At 37.0% G+C, this 13,345-nt stretch overlaps 1 protein-coding gene across 5 annotated transcripts in view; it reads left to right on the top strand.

Moving 5' to 3' along the window:
* BBS9 (Bardet-Biedl syndrome 9) overlaps positions 1 to 13,345 on the top strand; it is a 699,527-nt gene that overhangs the window by 526,164 nt on the left and 160,018 nt on the right. For all 5 annotated transcript variants that reach the window (XM_077120094.1, XM_077120102.1, XM_077120084.1 and 2 more), the window contains one exon: positions 6,481 to 6,663. In XM_077120094.1, coding sequence (XP_076976209.1) covers positions 6,481 to 6,663 — 183 coding nt within the window. The remainder of the gene's footprint in view (positions 1 to 6,480; positions 6,664 to 13,345) is intronic.

The raw sequence follows: 13,345 nt of genomic DNA, 5'->3' as shown, positions 1-13,345 counted from the left end.
ATGAAATGATATCTCATTGTACTTTTGATTTGCATTTCCTGAATAGCCAGTCAATTTGTGCATGTTTTCATATGCCTTTTAGCCATTTGTATTTCCTCTTCTGAAAAGTGTCTGTTCATATCTTTTGCCCATTTTTTAATTGGATTGTTTGTCTTTTTGTTGTTGATTTGTAGGATCTATTTATATACTCTGAATATTAAACCCTTATCTGATATGTGGTTTCCAAATATTGTCTTGCATTGCATAGTCTGCCTTTTTACTTTCCTGACAAAGTTCTTTGATACACAAAAGTGTTTAATTTTGAGAAGATCCCATTTATCTATTTTTTTTCAATACTTTAAGTGTGAGGTCTAGGAAACCACTACATATCACAAGATTTATAAGATACTTCCCTACATTTTCTTCTAAAAGTTTTGTATTTGTAACTCTGTTGTTTAGGTCTTTGATTCATTTTGAGTTAATTTTTGTATACAGTGTGAGATATGGACCCTCTCTCATTCTTTTGCTTATGGATATCCAGTTCTCCAAATACCACTTATTAAAAAGGGGAGAAGATGGCGGCTTAGTAAGACGCGCGGGTCTTAGTTCCTCCTCCAGAAAAGCAACTAAAGAAACAGAAACAATACGAAACAGCTCCCGGAGTCACGACAGAGACCAAAAAGACAGCGTACCCCATTCTGGAACAGCTGAACGGGCAGGGAGAATCTGCTGCGGTGAGACACCGAGGGGCGCGCGTTTTCCCGGCCGGGGCGACTGGCGACTGGGGTTCCCTCCACGCACGTGGCTCCCCGGTCTGACTGGGAACATTGGATAGCGGGGCCCTCCCGTCACGCTTGGCGTTTCGGGCCAGCTGGGCAATTAGGACCGGCACTCTCCCAAGCCGCGGCGGCCAGCGACCCCCGCCTCCACGCGCGGTTTCCCGGGCCGACTGCCATGCAGACAGACGAGCGCCACGAGCGCCACCTACTGGGCAGGAAAAGAAAAACAGAGCCCAGAGATTTCACAGAAAAAGCTTTCAACCAGCTGGGTCCCACACCCAGGGAAATCTGATCAAATGCCCAGACACCAGCAGAAAATAATGGATGACGCTCGGAAAATTGAAGATATGGCCCAGTCAAAGGAACAAACCAATAGTTCAAATGAGATACAGGAGCTGAGACAACTAATGCTGAATATACGAACAGAAATGGAAAAACTCTTCAAAAACCAAATCAATAAATTGAGGGAGGACATGAAGAAGACATGGGCTGAACAAAAAGAAGAAATAGAAAATCTGAAAAAACAAATCACAGAACTTATGGGAGTGAAGGACAAAGAAGAAAAAATGGAAAAAACAATGGATACCTACAATGGTAGACCTAAAGAGACAGAAGCTACAATTAGTGAACTGGAGGATGGAACATCTGAATTCCAAAAAGAAACAGAAACTATAGGGAAAAGAATGGAAAAACTTGAGCAGGGGATCAGGGAACTGAATGACAACATGAAGCGCACAAATATACGTGTTGTGGGTGTCCCAGAAGGAGAAGAGAAGGGAAAAGGAGGAGAAAAACTAATAGAAGAAATTATCACTGAAAATTTCCCAACTCTTATGAAAGACCTAAATTTGCAGATCCAAGAAGTGCAGCGCACCCCAAAGAGAATAGACCCAAATAGGCGTTCTCCAAGACACTTACTAGTTAGAATGTCAGAGGTCAAAGAGAAAGAGAGGATCTTGAAAGCAGCAAGAGAAAAACAATCTGTCACATACAAGGGAAATGCAATAAGACTATGTGTAGATTTCTCAGCAGAAACCATGGAAGCTAGAAGACAGTGGGATGATATATTTAAATTACTAAAAGAGAAAAACTGCCAACCAAGACTCCTATATCCAGCAAAATTGTCCTTCAAAAATGAAGGAGAAATTAAAACATTTATAGACAAAAAGTCACTGAGAGAATTTGTGACCAAGAGACCAGCTCTGCAAGAAATACTAAAGGGAGCACTAGAGTCAGAACGGAAAAGACAGAAGAGAGAGATATGGAGAAGAGTGTAGAAAGAAGGAAAATCAGATATGATATATATAATACAAAAGCCAAAATGGTAGAGGAAAATATTATCCAAACAGTAATAATACTAAAAGTTAATGGACTGAATTTCCCAATCAAAAGACATAGAATGGCAGAATGGATTACGACCCAGCAATACCACTGCTAGGTATCTGCTCAAAGGACTTAAGGGCAAAGACACAGACGGACATTTGCACACCAGTGTTTATAGCAGCATTATCTACAATTGCAAAGAGACGGAAACAGCCAAAATGTTCATCAACAGACGAGTGGCTAAACAAACTGTGGCATATACCTACGATGGAATATTATGCAGCTTTAAGACAGACTAAACTTATGAAGCGTGTAATAACATGGATGGACCTAGAGAACATTATGCTGAGTGAGTCTAGCCCAAAACTAAAGGACAAATACTGTAAGGTCCCACTGATGTGAACCGACATTCGAGAATCAGCTTGGAATATATCATTGGTAACAGAGACCAGCAGGAGTTAGAAACAGGGTAAGATAATGGGTAATTGGAGCTGAAGGGATACAGACTGTGCAACAGGACTAGATACAAAAACTCAAAAATGGACAGCACAATAATACCTAAGTGTAATGTAACTAGGTTGGAACACTGAATGAAGCTGCACCTGAAATATGGTTTTTTGTTTGTTTGTTTGTGTGTTTGTATCTTTTGTTTTTGTTTTTTTCTTTTTCCTTTATATATATATATATTAGTAGTATTATTATTTTAATTCTCTTCTCTATATTAACATTCTATATCTTTTTCTGCTGTTTTGCTAGTTCTTTTCCTAAATCGATGCAAATGTACTAAGAAATGATGATCATACATCTATGTGATGATACTAAGAATTACTGAGTGCATTTGTAGAATGGAATGATTTCTAAATGTTGTGTTAATTTCTTTTCTTTTTTTTGATTAATAAAAAAAATTAAAAAAAAAAAAAAAAAAAAAAAGGCTGCTCTGTCCCAGTTGGGTTGGCTTGACTGTCTTACCAAAGATCAATTAATTGTCCATTGATGAGAGGTCTATTTCTGAACACTTTGTTTAATTCCATTGATGAGTATATCTATTGTTATGCCAGTATTGTGCTGTTTTGACCCTGTGTAACTTTGTGATATGCTTTAAAGTCAGGTTATGTGAGACCTCCCACTTCATTTTTCTTCCTCAAGATAATTTTGAGCTATTTGGGGCAACCAATCCTTCTAAATAAATTCTCTTAGCCTTTTTCTGTCTGTGAAAATTTTAATCTCTCCCTCACTTCTGAAGGACAACTTGGCTGGATAAAGAATTCTTGGCTGGAATCCTTTCTTGTTTAGGATTTTAAATATATCATACCACTGCCTTCTCACCCCCATAGTGTCTGCTGAGTAGTCTGAATTCAGTCTTATGTGGTTTCCCTTGTATGTGATGAGTCGGTTTTCTCTTGCCACTTTCACGACTTTCTGCTTCTCTTCATCATTTGACAGAGTGATTATTATGTGTTTTAGAATAGGCCTATTTGGATTTATTTTATTTGGAGTACTTTGTACTTCTTTGATTTGTATATTTACATCTTTTATAAGGGTTGAGATGTTTTCCCCCATTATCTCCTCAACTAATCTTCCTGGCCCTTTAATCTTCTCTTCTCCTTCTTGGGATACCAGTGATTCTTATATTTGTGTACTTCATGTTGTCCATTATTTCCTCTGAGATCTAATTCAAAATTTTTCATCTTGCTTGCCATTTGTGTGTGTGTGTGTGTGTGTGTGTGTGTGTGTGCATTTGAATTCAATTGTCCTATCCTCTAGTTCACTTGTTCTTTCTTCTGCCTCTTCAAATCTGCTGTTGTGTGTCTCTAGTATATTTTAATTCAGTCTACAGTATCTTTCATTTCTGTGATATTTGCTATTTTTTACTCAGTCTTTCAAATTCTTCTTCGTGCCCCTCTAGTGTCTTCTTGATATCCCTTATATCATTAGCCAACTCACTGAATTTATTTAGGACAGTTGTATGAACATCTTTGATTGTTTGTTCCACTCTGTCTCCTTTGGTGTTTTAATCTGGTCATTTGGCTAGGTCATATCTGCCTGCATCTTCTTATGCTTTGTGATTTTGTTTCCTTCAAAACATTTTATTATCTTGACAATTGATTTCCCTCAGTCATCTAAGGTTTTGTATTTGCTTGTGTTTGTGCTGACAGTCTCCTTTTACACTTGGTTTGTCAGTAATTCCCTGCCAAACCAAGCCCTGTACCTGATGCAGGGAATATAGGTCTACTTGAGGATCTGTTTGAAGCTCAACAGATAGGCAGTTGGCCAGCCTGCACTTTCTGTTTCTTCCTAGCAGATGACACTCTTGGGCCTCTTCTTCCTCTTAGGCCTACTTCTCCCTGACTACAGCATCTGGGTGAGGTCCCCTGGTCTTGATGTGCACTGAAAGATGCCAGCCCCATGAGTGGGGTGTGGGCAGTGTGCACCTCAGCAGAGATTTCAGTTGTGGGCCTGATGGGACAGGTGGCCACCAGGCTCCCGTTTGGAATGATCTTGGACTGTGGGACTGGGTATGTCAGCTACCCCTGTCCACAGCCAACCTGGAAATGCCTGCCAGGTAGGTGTGGCATGGAGTGTGGTATGGGGGCATGGACCAGGGTGCATTGTGTGGATATTCAGTGGAGCTGAGCACTTGTACATGGACATAGTGGGGCAGTGCAAGAAGTGTAGATGTGCAAGACAGGGCAGGAGATGTGGTATGGGTGTGTGGAGAATTGGGTATGGGTGAATGGGAGGTGATGTGGGAGGGTGGCCAGGTGCCCACGGCATGGGATGTGTGGGGTGTGCGTGAGTGGAGCATTGGGGTGCAGGGAGCATGAGCACAAAGAGGGTGTGGCATATGTGGGTGCTTTTGTACCAGGGCATGTAGGGTATGGGTCACGGGATGTGGAATGGCTTTCTTCCTCTTTCCCACCTCCCAGTCTACTACTAGGGCTCTGGGCCTCCATATAGAAAGGGGAGTGGTAGCTCTGTGCACTAGCTGGATTGTTTCTGTGAGGACAGAAAGCAAGTTTACTAGCTTTCAGGTTCCCCAATGGAGCTCTGGGCTATGGAACTGAGGGGTTTTATCCCAAGCTAGTTGCTAGGAAGGGCACTTGCCTGGGCATGGCCTCTTGTCCCTAGTGGATTCCTGATGGAGGCTACTTACCTGGTTCTCTGCATCTCAGTTCCTCAGTGTTTTCATCTAGGACCTCCCTATGTAGTATAGAAGACCCTTTCAGGTTACTGGTACCCTGGAACTGCCATCCCAGTCTTTTTTTTTGTCACTTCTCTAGTTGTTCCTTGGAGCAGGGGTGAACTCAGCCTATCCTACTCTACCATCTCTCCAGAAGTAAATGATGATTTTTTAATAAGCCCTTTAGGCCAGGGTCAATTAGCCATGAAATATCACCAAATGAACCATCTATCAAGTGGACTTCTAAAACTCATCTGTGCTCTAGTCCCTCAAGTTTGTGGGAACTGGTAGAAAGGAGCTCATATTGCCCTGACTTCTGCTATTCCTGTTCTGGGGACTGTCAGATGCTTTGAGCCTCTGGGGCAATCAGCTTATTACCTTTAATGAGCACAAAATTCATCAAGACATTAAAATAAAATAAAACACCAGTGGGTAGTCTTGGATGTTCCATTCAATTGTTGCCTTAGTCCTTTTTTTCCACAGGATTATTTGAAGGGATGAAGATGAAAAAAAAGCCAAAATCCTACTCATTCCTGCCAATTTTATTCTAAGTAGATTTGGCATTATAAAGCTAACACACCGTGAGCTTTTCTTGTTCTTTTTCTTTTTTCTTTTTTCTTTTTTTTTTTTTTTTTAGGTATCTGAGGTCTGGTGCCTGACATGTTAAAAATGACATTTCTTGACTGATCATATGTTTAAACTTTATCTCCCTTTTGGATATAATAGAGAAATGTTCGATATCCTAATACCATGTAATATGTAAAGAGTAATATCAGAGGAAGATATTTATTTTCTGAAACAGCATAATGATATTTTCTTAAACTACAAGGCAAATGTGCTATTTGATGAGAATTTTTTGACTGATCAATTTGTGTGGCATAGACTGTAGCAACTTTATTAGGTATTACTTATATTACTATATATTGTAGAAGGTCAATTGATGATGAACGAGACACTGAACAATGTCTCCATTAAGCCAATTCATGGATATTTTCATTTCCTGGTCATATGGATCTGGAATTACTTTGAGACTTTTTTTTTTTTAAAGAAGGAAGTGAGCAGATGCGTAATAAGTTTTATAATTCAACTTAGCCAGTATTTGTGGAAGACAAAGTTCATCAAGTTGTTTTAAAGAAAAACAAGAGTGTACCAAATGTAATTTGTTGAGGGCTCAAGAATTGTGAAATTATCCTTAATTCAAGTTTATAATTTCTGCAGGTAATAGCTCTAGCAGATGCAGTAGAGGAAAACCAGGACAATCTGTTCCAGTCATTCACCAGGCTGAAAAGTGCCACCCATTTGGTGATTCTGCTGATTGGGCTGTGGCAGAACCTCAGTGCTGACCAGATTGCTATTCTAGAAGCATCATTTCTGCCACTGCAGCAAGACTCTCAAGAATTGGTAAGGACCCACAAACCTTCAGTGGTAACAGACAGGATTATTTAAAATATTTTGGTTTTATGAAGATATCATATAGCTATCATGTTTTCTAAGATATCAAAGGCATGGTTTTTTTTCCCCAAAAATGCTGTTTTCCTTTTCTTTAAGCCATAATAAAAATGTCAAATTAAGACCATTTTTTTCTAGGGTTATTTTTAAAATTAGGTATATAGATGATTTTTTACTTTGTATCCTGTCTTTTTTTTTTTTTTTTATGTGCTCTTCAATCACCAGTGAAATAGCCATTTGACAGTCTGAATGATGGCAGTAAACCTTCAGATTAGCTAATCCTTTCTTTTTCTGCCAGAGAAAACATGTTGGCTATTTTTATTTGCTCAGTGTTCTTAAATTAAATGTCAATTCATGAGTTAAAGAGAACTAAGTTAGCCTTGCTAAATGACAGAGTTATTCCCTTACATTTATATGATCCTTTGTAGATATAGTTTGTAACGCTTTACCCTCAATGCAGGAGTAGGCAATTTAGAATGAAAAGGAAAAAGTTAAGATGTTTACTTAGAGTTATCAGTGAAGAATTATTTAAATAATAACATCTCAGACCCCTTGAATCCTCGAGGTATATATATATATACCACCAGGTACCATTTTGGAGAACTTGTTATGCTTCTATTTACAAAGAAAATATATACATCTTGGAAATCAGAGCCCTTTGGATTTATTTTTGAACTAAAGGAAACTAGAAAATCATTTCTAATCTGTTTTCAAACCGAGATATGAGAATATGGAACTAAAAATAGTAGAATTAAAACTAACAACTTTTCAGGTCTTACTGTGTATTAGGTGATATTTTAGGTGTTTAACAAGGATTATCCCATTTGATCTTAAACATAACCCTATAAGGTGGTCCAAGTACTATTTTCATTACTGTCTTATATATGGGAAAATTTAGGCTTTAAGAGGTAACTACCTTTCTGAAGCTCACAGAACCAATATGCTGTCGAGCCAGTTTTGGGACCCAGCTCTGGTTGCCTTCAAAACACAAAGTTTAACCAGTAAGCTATATTTTAGTGAATAAAGCTATCAACATAATTTTGAAAAGCACAAGCTTTGTCAACTGAATCTTATTTGTTTACAGCTGGGTCACAAGACTGCAGGTAATTTTTTTTAAAAATCAAGCTATATTTTATGTCCTAAACAATAAATAAATTGGGAAAACATTTTAGAATACCTATTTTTTTAAGTGGCAAACGATATGTTCTAAGAAGATTAACAAAATAATTACAACTAAAATTGACCTTTGAGAGGTTAGAAATGGAGACAGTTAACTGTAATAATAGAAAGTAAAGAATAAAATGGTTAAGATTATATTAATAAGAATGATAGCTATTACTTATTAATTCAGATTCAGTAGTCATAAAAGACTCAGTAGGGTTCAGTTCCTGGTTTTACCACTTAATGACAGAGTCACTCTGGTCAACTGTATTCAGTAGTTGAAATCTCTGCTTCCTTAGCTATAAGGTAGAGGCCATAAGGGAACCTCCCCAATAAGCTGGAATGAGAATTGAATGAGATAACTGAATGAGAGTGCTAAAAGTTAGCAATCATTACTGATGCTATTATTTATAGGTATTATTTAGAGTCCTCACTAAAGCCGTGCAAGGTAGGTATTATTACCTTTCATGGTTGTTTATACACATCCCTGACTATACTTGAAGATAAGGATTCTATCCTTACTTATTTTGTATTCTCAGTGCCTGACTATAGCATTATCAATATCTGTTGGGTGAATGAATGGATGAAAGGGTGAAAGCTAACGAGCGGTGACTTGGCAGGACAGAGGCAGTGGATATAATCTGTAGTAGGGATGGGCCAGCTGCACAATTGTGGGGCACAGTGCAATATGAAAATGTGGGACCCCTTGTTCAAAGAGTGGGGGAAAAAAGTGCTGTTAAAACAAGTACTAAGATATAAAACTCTTCCCTCTCTGCAGTCTCTCTCTTCACATGTCATGGTTTGTGTGTGTGTATGTGTTTTCCTTTTTTGTTTTTCGCTCCTTAATGCTAAAATTATTTTTTTATTTTAATTAATTCTTAATTAAAGAAAACTAAAAATTTAAATTATTAGCTTGAATTTTACAATTAATATTTGTGTTGTACCATGCCAGTTTTGAACACAAATATGAGATCATTAAACTCATAGGCAAAATCATCAAAATTATACAATACATACAGACATACATACATATCTTGTTCTTACCAGAGCTGTTTAAATCCTCCAAAAAACTTAACTGTTTTTACTTCACTTCATGATATGAACATATTCTACCAATGCTTCCTCCCTTTGGCTGACTGATGATTAAGGAATGACTGAAAGTAAAAGGAACTATGGGGTGCCCTATCTTTACCTTTCCTTCTATATCATCATTTTCAGCATAAGAGGTTGGCTATTGTATTGCTTCCTTAATCATTCATGTTTCTTGGATTTCTATTGCTTGCTTTCTGCATTTGAAGCCAAATTCTGGTTCAGTCATAAGGCCTCTAAAGGCCATCAGTATCCCAGTTTAATCAGTCTAGAAGTAATACACCTGCCTTGAACTACCTTTGAGTCTCAGTGAGCTCCCATTCATTGTGGGGACACCAGCATTCTGAGTTTATGGGGTTATATGCAAGTGGGACAGTAGGAAATGCAAGTATACATATATTGCCCATGTCTCCTCTTCTCACACATCTGTTCCATTGTCCCATCAGACATCACTTAAAAAACATGGGTTCAAAGATACAATTATTAAGAATTTCAAGATGGTGACAACAAAATGTTAAACTAAGTGTGGACCCCTTCTGAGTGGGGGGTATTGTGTGACTGCACAGGTTGCATGTTCATGAAGCAGGCCCTATAGCATTATTAAACTCAAAGGAAGGATTTTCTAGAAATAAAGATCCTCAGATGTATGAATGTTTTGCAAGAGAAATTGTGATATTTTGCACTCTAGCAATCTTCAAAAGGACTCTGATTTGGCTTGGAGAATAAAATAAATTCAGCCCTATAGCAGGCAGGTGGATGGACTAAGTACTACTTCTCAGAGGCCTTTTCTACCTCGTGTCTGCCATTCTCTGCTTTCATTCCTCCCAAAACTTGTAAGGGGAACATTTTCTTCTGAATTTGGGGAGATGAGTAAGGTGTATTTGCTAAGTCTATTGGAGTCACTAATGAGACAAAATATTTTATTAAAAATACCGCTTGGAAAAGAATGAATAAAAAATGACATTTTAATACTGTCCATTATTCTCTTCATCTTAATTAGGTTGTGCTATTCACTTTGGGCTTATACTGATGAGACAGTTTATATGTGTTGAGAAAAAAATGAATCGTTTTTCATTCTTTTAAGACATACACATCTAGTATGTGGTTTTGACATGATAGTTCACAATCTCCCACGTTATGCCTTTAGACCTCACAAATAAATATTATGTGATGGGTAGTCTGCTGAGATGTGAAAATGAAATATGCAAACCTGAAATAACTTGGAAGGAGGGTAAGGCGGGGAAGAAAGGAGTCTCTTACTAGAATGTTGAAAACATATCCCATATTGAAGTTATTATGATACCACAAAAATCTGAATGTAATTTAGACGGGTTAGTTGAGGGTGGATGGCAGAGTACATGTGTGAGGGGGAGAACTGTAGACATGTGGACATCTACAGAAAGACTCTCAACTCAAGGTCAGATGTCCCCACAAATATTGAGACATAGAAGAAAGTATTCAGAAGATTTTTTGTGTGTGTTTCAGGTATCTCTGCATAATAATTTGAACCATGCCAGTTATTGTTATTCTAGACAAAATGTGTCAAAAGGCAGTTGGGACTCAACAGCCATTGTTGGAATATTTCCTTTCTAGTGGCATCAGGTCCACAAAGCAAAAATATTTAGAATCTATTACTACTAATGAAAAGTATTGTTCTTCACATTGTAATATCAGTATTTTTTTTTAAATACCATTCCATTTGGAGCAGAATGCATCATTATTTTCTCTGCTCTATGTCTTTAGTAATGCTTGTCTATTTATACCATTTCTCAATACATTTTGAAGTGAATAAACACTGGTATTGCAGACTTTCATATGTGATTTTTTTAAAGTACTGAAAGTCATATGTGCCAAATGTGGTTTTGTAGGGATACTCCCTTTTTATATTAAGAAAAATATTAAATGTTCTATTTGATATCTCCAAAAAGAGCTCTTAAACTCGGTTTGTCAGTGGATTTGATAATCTATTGTTGTCCCTACCATCTTCCTATGATGATGGAGAAGTTTTGCCCAATATAATTTTATTTCAGAGTCCCTACTAGGGCAATTATAAGGCTCATTGTTTTCATACTTTTCATGGAAGGCTGAAAAGATTTTGGAGTATTCAAATTCCCAAGGCAGAATTTAAATATGCCTCTGTTGACCTTCTATCTACTTGAATTTATGTGAAACAAACCATATCTACTAAGGTAATTGAGGACTATGTTACTGATTTGAGTCTGAGAGAATGTTTAATTATATTACAGATATCTCCCTCCCATGTTGCTTCATAGAAACCAAAATGGTAAAACTATGTCCACAAACTATAAACATCTCTCAAGATTGATTTAATAGGACATATATTTTATCCATTCCTTTATTCATTTAATGAACACTTATTGTGCACCTACTTTGTTTCAGCAGTGGTCTAGTCACTTAACATCCATTAGTGAACAAAACCAAGTTAGATCCCATACTTTTTGGATTAATTTTAACCTTGCAAGCAAACATAGTCTAGTCTTACACTGTCCAGTATGGTAGAACTCACCACATATAGCTATTTAAATTTGAATAAACTAAAATGAAGTAAAATTAAAATTTTGTTTCCTTGATCTCATTAGCCACATTTCAGTGCTCAAAAGCCACAAATGGTGATCACATTGGACAGCAGAAATATAGAACATTTCCATCATCACAGAAAGTTCTATTCAATAGCTCTGTTAGTCATTAAGAGAATAAAGGTTTTATCAGTTGAACTAACAAATTAACAAAAGCAGAACAAGAAACTGACATTAAATTATGCTATAGTATTTGCATTTGCACCTCTTATTTGGGTAGCCTGGGATCAGTCTGGTCCTTTATAAAATGCCCAAGAACTTCTTCCAGGAACAAGAAAATTCTTTAGGAAGTTTTATGAATCTATATTAAGGGGAAGCAAGCAGGTGGTACAAGTGTTGCTACTCCCCTTCATGTGGCCTTGGTTGACATTGTAATCATCATGAATTCTTTCCTAATGAGCTCACACATGGCCTCAGAGTCCTTTTGAATGCAGCATTCTAGGTAGTCGCTATCATCAAATTGGTATGTGGATGAATACCCTTTGCCCTTCCTGATCTTTGCTACAAATACACTTCTCTTTCTCCTGATGAACACTTTACATCTTACATGGCTAAGACTTTAATGTAGAGTCCAGGACATGGCAAGAAAAAAAGGAGAAGTGCTGATATTTCCAAATGGGTTGTCTCAGACTTCTGTTCTAAATGAAATCTTCACCTGACTCCAGAGGAATCTTTAATGAAAAGAGGAACAGCATACCAGTTCCAGGACCTGATTACATAGAATCCTAAAGCTGGAAGAAATATTAGCACATTGAATAGGATTTTGCCCGAGTTTTTCCTCTTTTTTCAAAGGATACCGAGCGTATTTATTTGAAAAATGAAAATTTTATTGTGTTCCTAAGCATTTGATAGTTACCTTCTTTAATATTGTACTTTAAAATCCCCTGGGAAAGTTAAGATGGAAATTTACATCAGTGGGGTAAGAAGACTTGGACTGTCAGCCTTAGTTTTTGATTGATTATTCCTTTTACAAACTGATATGGAAAGAGAAACCTATTTTTAACATGTTCAATGTGGTTCATGTGAGAAAACAGATGTTTATAGTAGGAAATCCTGTTGTGTAGAGGGACTTATCAGGGCTCACTTACCAAGGTCTAAAGACTTTAGCGTCATAGGTCAGATTTTAGCATCATAAACATTGTACCTCCTGTCTTCATTGAGTGATGACTAAGATGGCTAATCACTACTCTTATTGATGGCGTCTTTTTAAAAGGCAAACACAAAGAGAAAGTCTGGTGTCAGCATTAGGCCTGTCTTTATGGCTGTTAAAGTATCTTTATAATTATGACTGTCTATGGGAACACAATGTAGAAAGTAAATATTTTGGTAATTCCCATGATCTTAGCCAGCAAGATCACTGGAAAGAATTAGTTTCATGTTCATAACAGCCTCATACGCTGTGTTGTTGCAAGTTAGATGCAACTGGTGTTGATTTAATTATAAAATATGCTGTCTCATCAGAGTTGAATTTGTTTCAGAGCCTTTCTCATGAATTTCTTGCTGTTTTAAAAACTGAAATAGTTGAAATAACATTAGAAAAGGAACTAAGCAGAATACAGTGCACACACTGTGATTAATTTAAGTTTCTTTATGTATATCAAATATGAAGTAGTGATTTATGGGCACATTTGATATTATATTTGCATTTAAAAATAAGGAACCTAAATGAACAAAAGATTGATTATTGAAGAGTCATACTTTCTATATGCACATACATGTATGTATTTATACATGTATTCATTCATTCCATAGCCCCATTATTCAAATCAGTAATCACAAATATCAAC

This window comes from Tamandua tetradactyla, chromosome 1, assembly GCF_023851605.1.
Source record: "Tamandua tetradactyla isolate mTamTet1 chromosome 1, mTamTet1.pri, whole genome shotgun sequence".
In the NCBI taxonomy this organism is placed as follows: domain Eukaryota; kingdom Metazoa; phylum Chordata; class Mammalia; order Pilosa; family Myrmecophagidae; genus Tamandua; species Tamandua tetradactyla.
The sequence above is the reverse complement of the archived record's forward strand: the minus strand, read 5'-3'. Positions and strand labels throughout refer to the sequence as shown.